A 21,496-nucleotide genomic window follows, 5' to 3' on the forward strand; every position below is an offset into this window, starting at 1 on the left:
TCTTTAAGGATGGCATTAAGAAAAACTTGATTTCGTTATCTAGACCAAATAGTTTTAGCATTGTGTGTTCATTAATTTTAACATCACCTGTTACTGTTTTTGCAAAAAATGGATTTTTATTTTTAATACGTTTTTTTACCAAGTGTGGTTGAATGTAGTTTTTACTAGATCCTGTATCTACCAAAAACTTAAGAATTTTCCCGTTATCAGCTCTTGCTTCAAAATATGGAAGCGAAGAGCTCATCAAGCTAAAAAATGAACTTCAGATGGTTCGTCTTCCGAATAATCGTTCTCCACATCTTTCGACATTGTGGCAATGTGGAAAGTTCTTTGGGTTTTCCTTTGTTGCTGATTATTAACTGATGGTGGTCTTTTCCCTTGAAATTGATTTTGAGGATTTCTGTTCATATAGTTAATTCGACGCGATTGCATACCCTCGTCAACTTCCATGGGTTCTGGCCGGGGTTGAGGTTTAGGTGGCCTGGGTGGAGTACTTGTATGCTGAATTTGGTTAGGAAATTGTTGTCTAGATTGCCAATTTGCTTGATTTGGTTGTGGCAAGTACGCCAATTTAGAGTAAAAGGATTGCAGTTGTTCCTGTGAAGAACGTCGCTTAGAATAGAGTTGAGGAGTTTGGTATACCGTTTTTACATTGTGAGCATGATTCATGCGAAAATTCTGATTGTCTAGTTTCAGGCATAAATGAAGGGCCTGCGGTAAGTCGACCGGTTCTCTTATTCCCAGTAATCGTGGGAGGTCGCCATTTAATCCTCTTATGAAGGTGTCCAGAGCTTTATCCCTGTATGATTGCGTTATCATTCGTAGAGATTCGTTGCTCATTTCGGTACATCCTAGTTTATTTAAAATCAATGAGAGGTGTTTGTATACTTGCTGATAGAATTCAGCAACCGTTTTATTACCTTGTACTAGAGTTGTCATTTGATACTCTAAGGTGGATAAGTCACGCTTATCGGCATAATGCATTGCCAGACATTTTGTTATTGCTGACCAATCAAGTGGCGTGTTATAAGATTCCAATGCCATATCTGCATTGCCTACAATCTTATTCCTAACTACACTAAGGATTCCGTAGTATTTCGGGGTTCCTTTTAATGGTTCATATATATTTAATATACGGTCTACACTTTTTTTCCACGATATGAATTCTCCTGGGCGGCCAGAAAATTCTTTTAGACACTTCACTACATCAGGGATCCTATCTAAACCGTCTAAATTTCCTCTATGTCTGTCCTCTATAGTTTGATCAGTTGTAGTTGCCAAGTTGGCATCTGGATTTAGGGTGGCCTGTACTACCTTTGGTCCTTGCTGCTGTAGTATATTTGTCGCTATATTCGCTATTAATGATGTCAAGTCATCTATACTTAATTGAGTGTTATTTGTCGCTTGAGGAGTGGATTGGTTAGAAGGGAGAATGGGAGGTCTGACCAAGTTGTTGGGATTAGCCATTTTACAATTTAATAAAATTACAACATAATTTAAATAATTCTTATAATTTAAAAACAATTTTTCTTACTCTAATCCTGATGTTTCTGGATGCTGCTGCTGCTGGTTTACTTCGTTGTTAACGTTGGCAAATCATACAGCTCCACTATCAAATACTACACTCGTTATTTTACGTTTGTGTTTTTGTTGCTTTGCTTTTGTTTTCAATTTCTCGGTAAACTTTAAATTTTAGTAGCCGTCGTTGATTATTTGAGCAATAGTTGTTATTGCTTGTGCTGCTCGGCTAAATATTTTTATCCATTCACTCGCTTGATTTTAACTATCATGTGTGATCGCGTGCGTAATTAATTTTTAACACTAGGATTTTATAATGAGGCTTGTGTTTGTTTTTTTTTTTGTTTTATATGAAATCACAAATTTAGAATATTGCTCTGTCACAGTTTTGTTAATTATGATAATTACTTTCGTACATATCTACGCTTTTAGTTACAATTACAATTTGGTAGTCGCCAATAAACGCTATTTAAATTGCTTGTTGTATTTTATCACTGCTAAAGCTTTTATGTTTTTCACAACAATTATTTCGCTGGCCTAAACTTTTTCACTTCACTTGCTGCTATGTCTTTCGATAAGGCTGGCACGTCGATGCCTCGTTTTTACTTTTGTTACTCGGGGACCGCTATCGAAAATACTTTTTCAACCGGGCGAAAGTTTTTCTACCGGACCGACTGAATTTTGCTCGGGCGCCAATTATGTATTCCCGCGTTGGGAACAACAAAAAAATTATTTTTTAGTCGGACAGCGTGTCCGCTTTATTGATCAAAAAAGACTCAAACTTAATTTTAACAATTTGGTTAATTTATACTTATTCTAAGCCACGGAGTTATTAAGTGGCGTGATCTAATTCCTAGAATTAATATAAGCAATTCGATTGCATTGGCATGTGCCGGATGTGCTGAAGTTGCATCGGTAGAATTTACCAGTTGTCGCTCGGGGTTGTTGACATAGTTGCACTTTATGCTTGGTTCGTGCTAACTTGTATGAGTGTCTTTTTATATTTGGCACTTTCCACATTTTAAGGAATTGCATATAGCAAGTAAAGGAAAATTAATTTCGAAGCTCCCTACTTTAAAAAAAAAACAGAGAAATTACAAATTATTATTCAGAAGGTTAATATCATTAGAAAGAACATTCTGTGGCATCTACTCTTTGTAGATTATCTCTTTTTAATGTTGGCCCCGGCTACGTCTCAGATGGTCCATGCCTTGAGTCTCTTTTTCGATTACTCGCTCGAGCATTTCGACTGGTAACTGACGAACGACACGCGTGATGTTTTGCTCCAAGGCCTGAATCGAAGCGGGATTGTCCGCATAGACTTCAAACTTTACATATATCCAAAAAAGTCGAATGGTTTGATATCACACGATTTTGGTGGCCAATCGACCGGCCCAAAACGTGAAATTATCTGCTTACCGAAGTATTATCTTAATAAATCTATTGATTTCAGGCATCAAATAGTCGGTTATCATAGCGCGATAACGTTGGCCATCGTTCTCGCAGGCAATATTTTTGAAGTAATATGGACCGATGATTCCACAGGCCCACAGACCACACCAAAATGTGGTTATTTTAAATGATATTTTTTGACAGGTCTTGAATATCTTTGGGTTGCTCTTCGTCCCAAATGCGGCAATTTTGCTTGTTTACATACCTGTTGAGCCAGAAATGGACCTCTTCGCTGTACTAAAATTGGCACGAGAACGTTGGATAGAACATTTAAAGAGTCCATAGAGCGAAGCGTTGTCACTTGGCAAGGTCAACCGGCTTCAATTCTTGTATAAACTGTACTTTGGACGCTTTGATATCTCGACGTTAAATGCGCCAAATCGTTCCATACGTCAGTTCGAGTTCCTGCGAACGGCACAGAATCAACTCTCCACCGTCTTCGTGTACACTCTCATCTACGGCTGCTATATTTTCTTCACTGCGTACCGGTCGTGGTCTATTCGGTGGAATATAATCTAATAATGAATGATGGTTCTCAAGTTGGGTGTGGGTGTTGCGTATAGAACCCTCAGTAGGCCGATTATGTTGACCATAAGTTGACGATGCTTGCGAAGCACATTCTTTACAGGACGTGAATTTGCGTAATAAAGTTGACCGATTTGTAAACGTTGTTCAGGCGTCAGTCTATCCATTATGAAATGTCAAATAATACTGAACAAAAGATACATGACTACCTCTACTTGAATCACCCGTTAGAAATAATTTTTATAATAATTGTGTATTAAATTGAGTCTGGTTTCATTATTGATTGACACCTAGTCATCGTTATCGGAAAATCAAACCGTACAATGATTCACGAAGGGAAGTTCAAAATAAAAAAATACTTATTTTTCTTTTTAAAAACCAAAGATATAACTTAAATCGTATCTGATCAACGTGTAAACAACCTTTATTCACTGTTAAACTAATTTTAGGTACTCTCGGTGTGAAATGTAAACAGAATTTTAATTACCGTTAGACACGTACAGCTATCACGCGCCATATGTAAATCCCAGTGATGTAATAACAGAGAGTAACTAGAGAATATTACATAAATTTATGAACACATGACAATATATACTTACATATATACGATATGTATGTAAAAACGTAAAATTGCTAAAGTTGATTTGAACTAAGTTAGATTTGTGATTTTTTGGTAAAAGTATAGGTTGGTTAGGTCTTGTCGTGCGTATGGACAAAAACACTCTAGCTTTGAAAGTATTCGACGCAGCACCCGCCGGGAAAAGCAGAGGAAGAGGAAGACTTCCACTCCATTGGAAATATCAGATTGATTGAACCAATCGTTACAAATATTTAAAAAATTTCAAAATAGGCTCCTTCTGCGTCGATGCAGCGCGATTTCCAAGCATTGAAGGCGTCACGAAAGGCATTCTCCGGAATAGCCTTCAGAGCCGAGGTGCGTAGGTGCTTGGGACCCCTCTGTCGTCTCAAAATGCTTGCCTTGCCTCGGGGTATACTCAAAGATCCATAACTCGCCACTTGATTACGTTCTTCAAAAATTGGGGGTCCCATTCACACATGTTCAAATTTTCCCGGCACACTTCCACTCGCCGCAATTTCTGGTCGACAGTGAGCACTTTTGGAACCATCTTCGCGCACACCTTGCGCAAATTCAAGTGCTCAACACATCACACGAAGATATTTGTCTTGACTCTCCAAGTGCTCGGAGACAACCGACCGGTCGCTTGTTCGTTTTTTTGTGTGCGGAATCAAATTTCTGGTACCGTAAAGTTTAGAATGCTGGAAAGGGTCTTCGGTGATAATTTTGTCGCGAGCAAGAGTTTTTGATTGGTGCAAATTGTTCAAAGAGGATCGAGAATGCTTTGACGAACCACGTCAATAAAAGAAAGGAATCGGTACTTTAAAATAGACGATGAGCAGTCAGAGATCTTACTGGCTTCGTTGAAATATCGAAAGGATCAGTGAAAACTATTTTGAGAGATCATTTGAACCTAAAAAACTGAAAGCACGATTGGTTCCAAAATCACTAATTTTTTTCGAAAAAAAAACAGCGTCTGTGAAATAATGCTTTCCGACTAACAGGATGTCATGAAACATATTATTACTGACGATTAGTCTTGGATTTATGCTTCCGATCCGAAGACAAACGATCAGTCAGCTGAATAACGTTGCAAAGGTGAGCCCAAGCCGAAAAAAGAAAAGAAATTTGCTATATTTTGAAATTTTCGTATAAAAAAGGGAAGAATGCTACGCAAGAAACCAATGAAATTTGTTTATGGAGACGATGCTGAATCAGTTCGTTCGCTCGCTTCCGTTCTGGAAATTTCTATGTGAAAGTCGATGAAATTATGGAAAAGATTGACCGGGACTGTCACATAAGCAGCCATGACATCGCTAAGGAACTTAACATTCATCATCAAACAGTTTTGAACCATTAAAAAACGGCTGGCCACAGAAAGAATCTCGATGTTTGGGTACCACATGAATTGTCTGTGAAAAACTTAAAGAACCGAATTAGCATCTGCGATTCTTTACTGAAACGAAATGAAATCGAACCAATTCTGAAACGAATGGTAATATGAGACGAAAAGTGGATCAAATACAACAAGAATGTGTGCAAAAGAGCATGGTCCAAGCGTGGCAAAGTCAGGATTGACGCCTCGAAAGGTTATGCTGAGTGTTTGGTGGGATTGGAAAGGAATCATCCACTATGAGCTGCTCCAGCCGGGTCGAACGATTGATTCTACATTTTACTGTCAACAACTGATGAGATTGAGGCAAGCAATCGAAAAAAACGGCAAGAACTGATCAACAGAAAGGGCTTCGCATTCCATCAGGACAACGCTACACCACACTCATCTTTGATGACTCGGCAAAAACTGGGAGAACTTGGTTGGGAAGTTTTGATGTATCCACCATATAGCCCTGGCCTTGCACCATTGGACTACAGTTTGTTTCGGTCAATGCAGAACTCCCTTAATGGAGTAAAGTAGATTTCAAGAGAAGCCTGTGAAAATTACTTGTCGCGGTTTTTCGCCGAGAAACCAGGACAGTTTTTTTAGAGATAGATTAATGTCTTTAGCGGAAAAATGACGAAAAGTGTTTATTTGCTTATTTATTTAATAAAAAAAAAATAATAAATAATAAGTTGAAGTTTGATTAGAAATACGAAAGACTTTTTCGACTACCCAATAATTTTTTTGCTGTACCTATCATAATAGGATATACCTAAAAATTTTGATCTAAAGGCCGTTTTATCGAAGGAGTTAAGTAAATTCATCACCTCAGCTGACAAGGTCATGTAGGGCATTTTTGCGACTAATGTGTACGAGAAACGGATATTTATTGCCACACTTGACACGTACATACATGGCAAGGTATAAACTTAGACTTTGCACACACTTGTACAAACATGTACAAGGCCATAATTTTCGGATGTAACTACATACTTACGTTTCTAAATTAAACCGTTGTGTGTAGTGGTTTTGCCATTATTATTCTCCAAAAATATTTGGTCAACTATTCCTGGTCATTAAGCACAGCTATGAAATAGAGTACTTAATATTGTATATCTTAACTATGATATATTTTGAAAATAGCATGAAGCGCGTACAAACTTGCATACAATCACACAAAGACGAATACAAACATAGAGACTCATAACGGCATATGCAAATGCGAATGCTTTGATTTGAGACACCTGATAACCATTTGTCTAGACTTGATAATTGCACAATAGCCGAATTGTTCGGAGGCTTGCTTAGTGTAGTTGTAGTTTCCAAGCTACAATTTGACAGCAGGAAGTGAATTAGGTCTTGCCAGACGAAGTGACCGTTAAACAATTGCATGCCAAAAGCAACATGCGTCGGTGAATATGTAAATTATTATGAAATTCATGAAGTTAACTTTTGAAGAGTACTAAAAGAGCAATGGGATTAAATGCTTACAGTTTATGAACTGAGATCTTAAGCCGGTCGCAGCCGAACGCTGGATATTCTTGCAATTTGGACAAAATGTTGATTCCATTAAACTTATTCGAAATATATATATGTATGTACTACATATCTTGCCTTTATTTCGTTTTATTAAGATATCTTAAAGATAATTATCTCTAAAGGCAACCATATTATAGGAAGGTAACACATAATCCAGATTAGTGCGGCGCAAAGATGAACCAATATTACTTCATTCGAGTATTAATGTGTAATTTAAATAAAAAGAAAAATCAGTCTCTTTTCATTTCAAGAAATATCTGTACTGATGCTATGTAAACCAGAAAATAAAAACCGATAACATGGATATGTGGAAGCCAAAGGATCACATACCAATTTCATCATACAGTAAAACCATAATTTGCTAAACAAAGCATATCACTCTCTATATCCGTCTACCAATCTCAGCGGAACTACTAGGCGTAGAGAAAGGCTGTGGTATTCTATTGAAAACTACGAGAGGATACAGAAATCTACTATATACACGAATAGCTAGGCGGTAAAAGTAGGAATGCTTTAATCTCACTGGAAGGCCAACTCCACTTGTCCATAATTTTGGTTCTCGGCCAGACGAACATCTTCGGCAAAGAAAAATCAGACGAGTTGGTCAGAAAACTCCGTAGATACAAATGATAGAGATCTGTTCCCGCTAGACAACAGATTGATGAGTTGTTATTATATTCTCCATTAATGGCATCGCCCTGTTTTAGAAGCTTATAATACAGCACACTCTTCTGATCCCACCAGAAATAGAAACCTTGGCGTCAGGGATATTTGGCTTTACCGTTGATTTCGTTGCTTTTTCCGGTTCCACATATGATTTTTTCTTTTCCACATCTCAACAACAGTCACAATCCGACTTTCAAATTTATTCACTTTAGTTTCAAATGGCTACTGGAATGACTACCAAAGAATTTGCAAGCTCTTCTTGTATTTGGTAATAATGAAATGGAACGTTAATATAGTTACCTCATATCTTGGCAAAACGGGCAAATATAGTAATTCTATATACCAAATTATGCCCGACGATTGGAATTTAAGTGTTCTCTGCCCAATCTACAAAACGGGATACCCCACAATCTGCGCCAACTACCATGGGATAAGCCTCCTTGCGCCAAATCTTGGAAAAGACCCGTGAAAGGAAGATCAACACACACCACATCTTCGTTGATGTCAAAATTGCTTTTGACACCATAAAAGCACTGAGCTGACAAAGAAGCGAAGCAAATAGGTCTAGTAGTTACCGAGGACAAGACGAAATATCTCCTGTCATCAAACAAATAGTCGTCGCACTCGCTAGTTATCTCCCACGTCACTGTGACGGTCATAACTTCGAAGTCGTAGATAATTTCGCACTAATACTAAAAAAAAAACATCAGCCTCGAAAGCCAACGCAGAATAACTCCTGCCAACAGGTGCTACTTCGAACTGAGTAGACAATTCAGAAGAATAGTCCTCTCTCGACGAACAAAGACCAAATTCTACAAGTCACTCATCATCCCCACCTGGCTAAATGTTACAGAGGCATGGACGATAACAACATTTGATGAGTCGACGTAACGAGTTTTCGAGAGAAAGGTTCTGAGGAATGATATATGGTCCTTTACGCATTGGCAAGAGCGAATACCGCAGTCGATGGAACGATGTGCTACACTGGTTGAATGATGTAGACCGAATGGATGACAACACTGCAGCTCTGAAGTATTCGAGGCAGTATCCGCCGAAGGCAGCAGAGCGCAAGACCTCCAATCTGTTGGAAAGAACAGGTGGAGCCTGGCTTCGCTTGGAATCTCCAATTGCCGCCAAGCAGCGAAAAGGAGAAACGACTGACTCACTGCTGTAAACTCGAAAAGTGATCGTAATGGATCCATTTTTCAACAACAGTTATAATCCGATGCAAAAACGACCTTCTAATTTATTCGCTTTAAAATATATCCAGCTGCTTTTAAATGGTTAAAAATGGCTTCTGGAGTGATAATACTGAATACTTGAAAATTCAGTATCGAGCTTTAATTATTCTAATTCACCATAATATAGCTGTACGAGTACATAAAATCACTTCAACAACCTGCCAGCTCAATCCCCACCTCTTCTAAGCACTGATATTCTGTTTGATGTAATGGCCATTAACTAATTAACGGAACATACAAATCTTTGTACATGTATATTGGCGTGCAAGGTTAAACTGTCCATATGTAGTCGTCATGGCAGTATCTTCGCACGATTTACACCCAACTGTTTGCAGTAAACTACGGTTGGCTGTCTGGCAGCACCATTGGCTTATTGATAAAAAGTAAAAGTAACTGCTGCTGCTGCTGGGTCGGACTGAATGTACACACCTACATACATACATATATACTTGTAGAATAACACTTTGAACGGTTTTTTGCATTTATCTTTGTTTGCTAAATTTACGCTAAAAGCTTTTCTTGGCGGTGTCTGATACGCCGAAGGAGCGCGATTTATTGTTTGTACAGAGACATTTATATGTGTGCCATGTATGTATGCGTGCAACCTGAGTCGGATTTCACTGTGAGTGAGTGGTATATGATAATAATTGGAAATCAATAATAACGGGTAAAAACTTTTTTTTGGTTCTGCATTTTCATGCAATTAAAATTTAACAGATCACGTGGGATTTCAGACATGGTGTCAAAGAGAAAGATGCTCAGTATGCTTTGACATTTCATCATGAATAGACTTACTAACGAGCAACGCTTGCAAATCATTGAATTTTATTACCAAAATCAGTGTTCGGTTCGAAATGTGTTTGTTCGACAAATTTTGTTCAGCGATGAGGCTCATTTCTGGTTGAATGGCTACGTAAATAAGCAAAATTGCCGCATTTGGGGTGAAGAGCAACCAGAAGCCGTTCAAGAACTGCCCATGCATCCCGAAAAATGCACTGTTTGGTGTGGTTTGTACGCTGGTGGAATCATTGGACCGTATTTTTTCAAAGATGCTGTTGGACGCAACGTTACGGTGAATGGCGATCGCTATCGTTCGATGCTAACAAACTTTTTGTTGCCAAAAATGGAAGAACTGAACTTGGTTGACATGTGGTTTCAACAAGATGGCGCTACATGCCACACAGCTCGCGATTCTATGGCCATTTTGAGGGAAAACTTCGGACAACAATTCATCTCAAGAAATGGACCCGTAAGTTGGCCACCAAGATCATGCGATTTAACGCCTTTAGACTATTTTTTGTGGGGCTACGTCAAGTCTAAAGTCTACAGAAATAAGCCAGCAACTATTCCAGCTTTGGAAGACAACATTTCCGAAGAAATTCGGGCTATTCCGGCCGAAATGCTCGAAAAAGTTGCCCAAAATTGGACTTTCCGAATGGACCACCTAAGACGCAGCCGCGGTCAACATTTAAATGAAATTATCTTCAAAAAGTAAATGTCATGAACCAATCTAACGTTTCAAATAAAGAACCGATGAGATTTTGCAAATTTTATGCGTTTTTTTTTAAAAAAAAGTTATCAAGCTCTTAAAAAATCACCCTTTATTAAACAGAAGTTTCATGGAAGACGCACATACACTTTGAAGCAGTTGTCTTACGAAATTCGTCGGATCTGGAGATTCTTGCCACGCCGTCAAATTAGTATTAGCATGCCTCGGAGATGCCAGGCAATTATTGACGCTGGTGGTGACTGGACATATTAATGACCAAATTGCATCATTGTTTGTAATGTGTACAATGTATATATAAATATGAAAGCTTCATAAAATATTTTTTTTTTTTATAAATTAACACGACCACGCTCTTACTTGACCGACTGTAAATACAGAATTGATACTTTAGGATCGACGATTAACAGTCAGAGATCTTACTGGCGTCGTTGGAATAGCAGAAAGATCTTTGCCAACCAATTATCGTGGAAAAAATGAGCCAAAGTGTAGAGAACCATTACAAAGCAGGTTAAAAATCAAAGTTATGTTGACTGGTTTCTTGGATTATCCAGAAGTAGTGCACTCTGAATTCCTTCCGACCAACGTATATTGGGTCCAAGGGCGACAACTTTGAAGGGAACGACATTGATTTAAGACTATATTAAGAGCCACAGTAGTATAGCAGGAAAATAAATATTTTAAAAGTAAGGAAGGGCTAAGTAACAAATTATACTCTTGCAACTTACAAGAATGAAAGCTAGGGAAATTCTTTATGGTGTAAAACGTCAACCTGCGGATCTTTACAAATACCACATACTATTAGGTTGTCAAAAAAGTCTTGCGGTATTTTCGCTAGTTGGCGCTGAAAGCGCGTAGTTCTAGTTTTATTCGTCGCATCGGGTCATGCTATACCCTTTTGGAAAGCTCAGTTTCCATTTCCACCGCACAACGATGGTTTCAACGTTTTTATGCTGGTGGAGAGGTGGTCGAAGATGCGCCACACTTCGGAAGGCCTGTCGTCGAAAATTGCGATAAAATCGCTGAATCGGTCGAAAGAGACCGGCATAGTAGCAGCCGTAGCATCGGTCAAGAGCTGGACTTGAGTCATCAAAAATTCATTTCAATTTCAATAAAAAAAAGTTCAATAAAAATACCGCAAAACTTTTTTGACAACCCAATATTAACATGTCACATCTAAAAACTTATCGAGATAGAGAGTAAAGACAGCCGGATGTTGAAAAATCCTTGTATTAGTTATATCGGGGGTAAGTCAAGTTTTCGCTCAAATTTATCTAATTTAGGCACAAAGATACACTTATAAATAAAACACGTTCACCTATTTTCATTGAGATAACTCAAATATTAGCTGATATATCCAGCATAAAGTTACCTGGAAATTCGAAAATCTTTAAATTAGGTATATGGGGGCTCAGGGAAGTATTAACTTGATTCAAGCCATTTTTAACATACAAACATACCATTGTCAGCGAAGTACTTACTATCTCTGAATTTCAATTATAGATCTCACACATTGACCGATATTTTCGATCAAAAGTCAACTGCGAGGTATGACATGTTGTCCTGATGGAACACAATAACTATTATTGCCTAAAAGCTGTCCACTCCTGAGAGGCTACTTCCTTCAGACGGTCTAATTGTTGACAGTACAGGTCCGTATTAAGAGTATGAATGATTTATTTATTTGATTCCATGCCAATTCCATACGTAAAGCTAAGCCTTTTTACCCGTCAATTCTGGTCAATCTGCGCCACCATTTGCGCCGGCTCACCGCGATTCGAACATGACTGTTCTGTTTACACTTAAGCTTGTCAGAAGTGACCCGTTTTTCATTACCAGCAACTATACGCTTCTGATATGGATCGATCAGTAACAATTCGCAGATGGAGGCTCCACAAGGTTCTTTTTTTTTGACTCATGTGCCACCCATACATAGATCGAGCTTCTTTTCTTCTCTCTGAGAGCCGGTTTTGCGGAACGATATCTCATAAACCAACATTCTTTCTCTTAAATATTTTATAGCGTATATTTCTTGTTATCACGGTTTTTTGAGTTCTAACACTGCTCCAATGTACCTCGCGTATCCTGAAAGGGCTTTGGTGGACGACCAACCTAGTCGAATACGACATCCTTCTGTACTGGAGTACAACGTAGAAGATTCACTGAACTACTTAGCCTTAGCAAAGTTCACCTTACAGCAATCGTAAGAGTTCTTACTGGACATTGTGCAGTAAGCATGCATGCTGTGAGGTTAAAAATCCAGTCGGATGCAAACTGTCAAAGTTATATGGAAGAAGTTGTAATGGAAATATCCAGACACTTTTCCTTCCATTTCCCAGCTTTTGTAAGACTAAGGTTGAAATATCTCGGCAGTCATACCTTCGTCGAAGACATGGCCGAAGCTGACATTATTAGCCGCCTCAACAAGTGTGTGAGCTCTAGGTACCACAACGGACCATGTATAGACTGTCTCTCTTGGACACTGTTAGGATTGATCTTTTTAACTTAATATAATCCATCCTCATTTACGAGGTATGACAATTAAGTAATGAGACTGATTGCATAAAAACCGTATATTTGAAAATTATTCTACAACTCTGCCATCCCCTTCAAAGTAGTCCCCTTGGGCAGCTATACAGCGATTCCAGCGCGTTTTCCATGCTTCGTAACATTTCTGGAACGCTTCGACTGGGATGTCCACGAGTACCCTCGTCACGGCCGCCTGGATGTCCGTAATCGACTCAAAATGGGTTCCTTTGACCACCGATTTTGTTTTAGGAAACAAAAAAAGTCACAGGGTGACATGTCGGGCGAATAAGGCGGCTGTTGCAACACGGCGATCCCTTTAGAGGCCAAATACTGAGACACGCTGAGGGCGGTGTGGCACGGCACGTTGTGGTGATGAAGGATCTAGTTACGAGCGATGTCTGGGTGCACCCTGTTGACTCGTTTTCGCAATCTTTCGAGTACTTGGAAATAGTAGACTTGATTCACAATTTTCCCCGGTGGAACGAATTCTTTGTGGACGATTCCACAGCTTTCAAAAAAGGCATTAAACATCGTTTCCACCTTCGAGTTGCTCATGTGAGCTTTTTTCGGGCGGGGGGCGCGCGGTGACAACCATTGTGCCATCGAAACACCTGGGCACGACTAAGAGCACTAGCACCATACTCTCTTATAATTTCAGCGTACGTTTCCGAAGATGTTTCGCCCAATCTGGTGCAAAATTATACAAAGTATAAATACACGTCTACTCAACTTCAAGGTCACAGGTTTACCACAAGCGCGGCTATAAAATCAGTCTCATTACTTAATTGTCAAACCTCGTATAGATACTTGGATCCAAATATTTGATACCAAGGCGCTTGAACAGTTTTTGTTGGACTTGATTAATTTTAGATCATAAGATGGCATGCACTAAAGGCACTATTGTTGCAAAGTCTAATCTCGTTATATTAATTGCTTCTTGGTTTGTGTACTGGAAAGTAGAATAATCAAGTGGAATTTAAAAGTGTCCTGTGTGGGAAGTAGGCGTGTTTATTGTCCGATTTCGCTCACTCTTACAACGTGACATAGAAATGCGATTTTGATATTAATTTATGGTGCTTTTAGTAGTTTCAAACAGTACCGATATACGGGGGTTTCATTTGATTTCGTACATATTCATATTATGGGCAGGAGTTCTTGTAATACTCATTCTGAGCGAATTTCGTTGTTGTAGCATAAAAATTATTAGAGGGCGCGGCACGCCCACTTTTTCAAAAGTGGCGATTGGTGGGCGTGGCAGTGGTCCGATTACCCCCATCTACGAACTCGAACTTTTTGTGTACTTTTTTACTGAAGTTACAGCTTGTAAGCACGGACGGATGGACAGACATACACTCAACCGGATTCCAACTTTTCTCGTCACCCTGATCGTTTATATATGTATATATAACCCTATATCTATCTCGATTAGTTTTAGGCGATACGTACAACCGTTAGGTGAACAAAGCTATAATACTCTATAGCAACTGGTTGCAAGAGTAAACAAATAATCAAGAGGCTAGTTCCATGAACTTTAAATGGGTTGACTTGGGAGCAAGTACTTTGAATTAATACATTTACACATTTTCACCATGTATTTTAATATGGTTAGTGCATCAAAAAACAAAAAACAAAATTTTATCTGTGAATCATTTTATAGCAAATTGTATATGTGTATATATTTTTTGTTTCTAAATTATATAAATATATAATACGAGTAAGTACCACAAATGGAGTTCTGTCACCAGTTTTATAATCGCTGACAGCAAATCTGGTATCCGTCAATTAGAACTGGAACTAATAATAATGCGCAATAATAATTGTTGTAATCAGAGTTAATGAAATTTTTTTGTTAAACAATCAGGCAGTGTCTGAAGGCTACTTCATTAAATTTTGCACAGTTTTAAATTCCAGGGGATTTACCACGAAGTTTTTTTGTGGGGGTTTCGGCAGTTTTTTCGTAACACGTAGTGTAATTACCATTGCTTTCTTTCTAAAGAACCACCAAAATATTGAGCATATTTTTTTGTATAAATCTTGTTTTTCTTCGTAGATCATCAAATCAGTCCGCAAAACAGAACCTTATCCTTAACACTTTCGATCCGAAAAGCCGTGCAAACCTCCTCATATATGACAGAACTTCAGCGGCTACGCTGGCTGTTGTCCGAATGGATGAAAGCACTTCCTCTCTGGGAGTATTCGACGCAGTGCCCATCGAGGGAAGCAGTGGAAGAGGAAAACCTCCACTCTGTTGGAAATATCAGATGGAGAAGGACCTGGTTACACTTGGAGTCTACAATTGGCGCCTAAACTCGGCTATAACCCCGTAAGCGGTATCTACGCCAATAAAAAGAAAAACTAGTCATCTCAACAAAATTGTGTTAGGCCCAAAGTGCTTTGTCGATTTGTACTATTAGATAGCAGTTTTAGGTAACACAATGTATCGGCGTTCTAAGCAACTGGTAGCGAAGTCAGCTCTTAGACTGAATTAATTATCTGCAGTAAGGGGTATTCTAAAAAGCTTCGTAAGTTTCCCTTTATACCCAATACCACGTATTTTCAAAATTCTATAGAAGTTAGCTTAAACTTAATACCCAATAAAGCGTACCCTTACAGAGAATAGAGGAAAGGGGTGAAGTGGACAGGGACATAGGAACATCTATACGGATGGGTCTAAACTGGATAATCAAGTGGATGATGGGATCTTTCCAGAAAATTTAGTTACCAGAATCGACTTTCAACTACCAGACTTCCAAGCGGAAGTCACAGCAATAAAAGAAACACTTCTTATTCCGAAAAAGAAACGATAACAGATAGCCAAGCGGCTTTGAAATCACTAAAGTCTCTTAGGGTTTCGTTAAAGATAATGAAGGTATGCCTTAATCTCTTAGTGGATCCAACATTCACGAAAAACCTGCAATGGATTACAGGATATACGGATATTCCAGGAAACTGTAAAGCAGACGAACCACCCATAGCAGGCACCACCCGACAATTATAATCCGAAGAAGTGAAAATTTATACCTCTGGTAACTTGTAGATATTTAATCGACAAGATACTATAGAACATCTTCCCTGGTAATGCAAGGCTTTGCATAGGATAAGAATCACAAATATCGGTCGTGTATTTCTTGACAGAATGGTTCAAAAAATACATAATAGAATGTGGGGATTTTAGCTCGGTGATTTCAAAATGGCTCCCTAAAGGTCTAGGTGTGTCGTTAGGTATCCACTCTACATAATTAAAATTTTTTGAATGCAGATCGTTATGCAATTTAATGCTTGACTAGATTTTCAAAAGAAAAGATCTTAACCAAACCATCAACAGAAACTGAAGAGTATCGAACTCGAAGAGACTTGAACGGATTTAGATGGACTATCACCAAACTATCAATTACAACTGAGTCGTGCCAAAGTTATTTTTGTTAACGTTTATAAAAGTCAAGATGTGGATAAGCATAGACAGTGGAAAAGTACTTGAAAATTGATCTCTATCACTCGAAAATCTTTGGCAAAACTTTCCGCAGTTTAAAAACGTCTGAAGCTCTTTCTTAGTTTTCATATGAACTGATTGGACGATTCATTGACGATTGATTTCGTGTAAGGAATCTTTACGAATGTTGGAAAAGGCTTACAGTGATTCAGTTTTATCAAAAACACAAGTCTAGGAGTGATACAAAGCCTTCTAAGACCGTCGAGAGCTGGTTGAAGACATGCCTCGTTCTGGACGACCTTCGATCCTACAACTTATCAAAATATTAAAAAAGTGAAGGTTATTATGTTTGAAAATCATCAAGCAAGTGTTAGAGAGATGTCTAGAGAGATGGCAAGAGAGCTCGACATCTCTCGCAACTCCGTTCGAATGATTTTGGTGGATGTTTTGGGTAGGAAACATGTTCTTGCTCGACTCGTTCCGATAAAGCTGAATTTTTTCAAAAACAGTATAATTGTGACCGAATTTAAAGCCAAAAACAGCAAGTTAAGAGAATCTTACAAAATTTGTATATACTTTCTAGGATCTTATTAAATCAAGATTAGAATTTTTTTCTAAGCTGATGACGCCATCACACTTAGTTATACATATACAAGTATGAAGTTGATGACTAACTAAAGAGGTCGACTAAAGCACGAGAGAATTGCGAAATTATTTCTTCACTGCGACGAAAGTTTTTGCCAGTTCGGGTGCTATTTCTCAATCATTTATAGAGTGATTATACTTTATTTTATATTTTTTATTACATATTTCAGCGCCAAACCGTTACTAGTGCAAAAACTTAATTAATTTACACGCATACAAACGTATTATATACTTGTATATATATGAATATATATGGATGGCGTATAAATAATGAAATCACATCAAATCAAATGAACTCCAAGCGTGATTTAATTTAGCGGCAGTGAAGCATGCGAGCATTTGGCATGTTTTTCTACTATTTATTTATTTAAAACTACAATAGAACTTTGTATAAAACGCCGTGTCGGAGTTGCTAAACATCAGTTGAAATCTGTCATTTCTGAACCAAGCTTCCAACATGAAGGCGTACTTTGGATATTTTGTAGTGATTTTTGTATTTGTGGTCAGCCAGCTTTTGAAATAATTTCGAATTTAATTTCGGTTTGTGTGTGTGTTGTGTTATTATCAGAACTTTCTCTTTTTTTTTAGTGCCACGCCAGCGCGGATGATGAAACTGTGGATTGCACTAAGCCGCCACGTTTTGTTGTAAGTTTACTTCAATTTCGCAGACGGGCGTAGATCAAAAAATCAGTTCGAATCAAAAGTGCTTCTAACAAGATGAGATTTACAGAAAATCGACAAGCCTCAACTTAAGCGAACATAAATTTGCTGGCTGAAGACGGAGTTTGACCGTTTTCTAATATTTCAAATGTGATTATACTAAGGCACATTAATATTAGCGCTTGATGGCGGTCAGTAATTAGTAATTTGTTACTGGAGTGGCTTGGTGTTATATCGCAAATACTGGGTCCAACAAGAATTTCGACTTTCACTAATATCCTGTGATCCAACCTACTTTTGGTCTGCTCAAGATCTCCTGATCTAACAAACTTAAGCCACTGCTGTTTATATGTATATGGCCGATAGTCTCAAGCCTATTTGCTCCAGCTGACAAAACAATTCATAGCTCCAGATCGAAAAAAAGATCATAGCTATCCCAGGGATATTAGGATGGTTCAGCTGTATAAAGTGTGGGGTATGACAAATCGATGTGGTTCAAGAAACTACGTGCAGCGGTAGCTTAAGTCTTCTGAACTTAAAACTTAATTAAACGTAAGGACCATATAATCGCATTTCAGTCAGCAACGATGGGAATTCAGCTGATATAACAGTAATACAACTTGATATCCCTGACGCAACCTCCTATTACCATTGATGCAGGAGAAAACCGAGTCAGATTCACCTAATGTTAACTATCCCTTAACAAAGTCATAGAATTGTTCTTTGATCCACGCTCGCGAAACGAAATTTTTTTTTTTATACAACACTGTTTAACTATTCACATAAATATATTCGCTTTAGCCTCCCCACATGTGCTGTCCAGTGCCAGATGTCAGTACTGATGAACTGAAGGAGCAATGTGCGGAATATAATAAACCGCCACCACCACCGCCAATGGGACGTGGCGGTCCACCAAAGTTTGACCGTCGTCATCATCCGCATCATACACCTCCTGTAAGTAATGTGCTCTTTACTCCTATATGCAATAATAATATTGGACACTGTTTTGACTAACCATCGCTTCCGACAGTGTGTGATCGATTGCATTTTCAACAACACCGAAGTTATGGGGGCGAACGGCGAGCCCGATGTTGACAAATTTAGCGCGTTACTCGACACAGCCGTAAAGGACAATGAAGAAATGGCTGCAGTTATGGAAGAATCATTCGAGACTTGCGTCGGGATGCTCAGCGAGTTGAAGGCTAAAATGGCTGAAAAGGCAAGTAAACACCCGGAATTTGCGGATAGAATGGGCAATTGTTCGCCAGTAAGCGGCATGCTGATGATGTGCGTCAATATAGAGACTTTCAAAAATTGCCCAGCCTCTGCTTGGAATGACAGTACAGAGTGTAATGCAACTCGTAACTTCTTCAAGCAGTGTAAATTTCCCAAAGACGGCAATTAAGTGAAGGAAGTTATTTACTTAAATTACATAAATTTCAAATATATATGTATGCATGTATATTGTCGAATTATTTGAGAGAACAAGGAAAATTTGTGTTAAATAAAAGTTGAAGATTATTAATTGAAATAAATGAAATAATTTCGTTTTCGTAAATGTTTTCTCAAAAGGCTGACTGGGCCAACATTTATGCTTGAACTTGTGAATGGCTTTCTGGACTTCTGGATAATGTCAATCAGGACTATTAATAAGTTGTTCATGCTTTGGGCTTTAGAAAAGAAGTCGCTCTCAATTTCAATTATAAATCTGACACATTGACCAATATTTTCGGTAAAGAGTCAACTATGGGTAATGGGGTCCAAATATGGATATCAGATAGGGTGGAGCCATGTGTAGAAATTAACATGAAATTAATCATTCACTTGGTAGTGGTCAGAAACGCTTCATTCACATGTTGCTCAAGCAGCTCACGACTGCCGGTCTTTGACCAAGTATCCTCTGGGTATCCTAAGTTCATCCATTTGAAGGCAAGCTAAAGTGAGAAGGCGAAACATCCCTACCCAGTGTTGCGCGCTTGGTTTGGGATCCGCCACTGTAGACGTACTAAGGATTACGATTTAAGGTCATGCACCTGGAATGTCCGATCTTTTAATTGGAAAGTTGCCGCTGCCCAGCTGGTTGATATCTTCATGAGTGTAAAGGCTGACATCACCGCCGTCCAAGAAGTGCGATGGACGGAACAAATACTGAGACGAGTGGGTCCTTGTGGTATTTACTACTGTGCCCATATAAAGGAACACAAATCGGTGCGGGATTCGTGATGAAAGATGGACTCCGTCACTGGGTCCTGTCATTCAACGTTGTCGGTCTTGACGACTTTAACGCTAGGATGGGCAAAGAAGGTGTCTTCGGTCGGTAAATTCAGCCTCAATGAAGCAACATTCCCAAATGGGTTGAGGCTAATCGACTTCGCCGGGGTCCGATTAGTTGTAGATTCTGGCATAGGAAAATTCGCCTTAAAAATCGCTGGTGTAAAACCGGTTTTAGACCAATAGTCCCTTAAGCGAAGTTGTTCAGAATGATCAGTAGAATATTTCTCGCATACCCGATTTTCCTATTTTGGATCCATGTAAATGACCCGCTCTACTATACATCCAGTTGAAAACAGGTTTGAAAAGAAATGCCAACTTCAGTATTATTTGATTACATTGATAATAAATGGTTTCAATAATTGGAATCGAGGTAAATAATCTTAAGAATGACTTCTAACAGAGATGCTCATGAAAAGCATTGCCAACATACTTTAAACAAGAAAAAAATTAACTTCGACTGGATCGAATATTTATGATTCTTCACTGCAACAAATTTCTGTGGAGTTTGTAGTGCTGCCTTGACAATAATCTGTACCAAATTTCGTGAAAATGCCCTGTCAATAACGCGCCTAATATTCTCTTCAAAGGCGTCAGTCATTTCTTGCGTATTTGCATAGATAAATGACTGCAGAAAACCACAAAAAAATAGTGCAATGTTAAATCATATGATCTTAGCGCGCCGCACTGTTAGAACTAAAGTTCGTTCACCTCCATATCTTCTAATTCAAGCATGAAAAGGTCATTAACATGGTTCTATAGCTGTTCCCATTGACTGTAACATTGTCACCGCCTTCATTTTTGAAGGCTTATAGATTACCAAAAGTGATATTTATGGCTGAACAAAATTTGCTTGTGAAAATCGGAATCTGCTTTGGATCTATTTACTAAACATTGGACGGATGGGCTGATCTTTTGGCTTCAATTCTTGCACGAGTTGGATGTTGAAAGTCCACTTACTAATATCTTTTCGCAAAATCTTCTATAAAGTGGATGGGCACAGCTCAAATTGTTGCGCACGTTGGCGGATGGACTCATTCGGGTCTTTTTTCTCTACTTGACAGCAGCAACAGCGTCTTCTCTGCACACTGTACTGCGTCTCTAAGGATAAGCATTATCCATTAGAGTAAAAGCAATGCGAAACCGACCCATGATTGCTCGAATTACCGATTCTACTACGCCACACGAATCGAACTATTAAAACCAAACTTAGTATAAATCTAGTAATAGCTATTAAAAAGACAAACTTCAGTAAAAATATGGCGTCATTGAAAACCGCACGTCTAAGAAGAACATCCGTAATTTACATCTTCTTCTTTTTCATCATTGGCGTAGACCCCGCTCACGCAGTTATAGCCGAATTTACAATAGCGCGCCAGTCGCTGTTTGGCGCCAATTGGAGTTTCCAAGTGTAGGCAGGTCCTGCTCCGCCTGGTATTTGTAACGAAGTGGAGGTCTTCCTCTTCCTCTGCTTCCCCCAGCCGGTACGGCGTCGAATACTTTCATAGCTGGAGCGTTTTCGGACGACATAACCTAGCCAACATAGCCGCTGTGTCTT

At 38.7% G+C, this 21,496-nt stretch overlaps 1 protein-coding gene across 1 annotated transcript; it reads left to right on the forward strand.

Moving 5' to 3' along the window:
* Positions 1-17,324: 17,324 nt before the first annotated feature.
* On the forward strand, positions 17,325-19,225 carry LOC125777446 (general odorant-binding protein 68). The gene is made up of 4 exons (XM_049452385.1): positions 17,325-17,509; positions 17,596-17,652; positions 18,469-18,621; positions 18,698-19,225. The coding sequence occupies exons 1-4, from the start codon at positions 17,465-17,467 to the stop codon at positions 19,070-19,072; spliced, it is 630 nt and encodes a 209-aa protein (XP_049308342.1). The 5' UTR covers positions 17,325-17,464; the 3' UTR covers positions 19,073-19,225.
* The last annotated feature ends 2,271 nt before the right edge of the window (positions 19,226-21,496 follow it).

This window comes from Bactrocera dorsalis, chromosome 3 (genome assembly GCF_023373825.1).
Source record: "Bactrocera dorsalis isolate Fly_Bdor chromosome 3, ASM2337382v1, whole genome shotgun sequence".
NCBI classification, from domain to species: domain Eukaryota; kingdom Metazoa; phylum Arthropoda; class Insecta; order Diptera; family Tephritidae; genus Bactrocera; species Bactrocera dorsalis.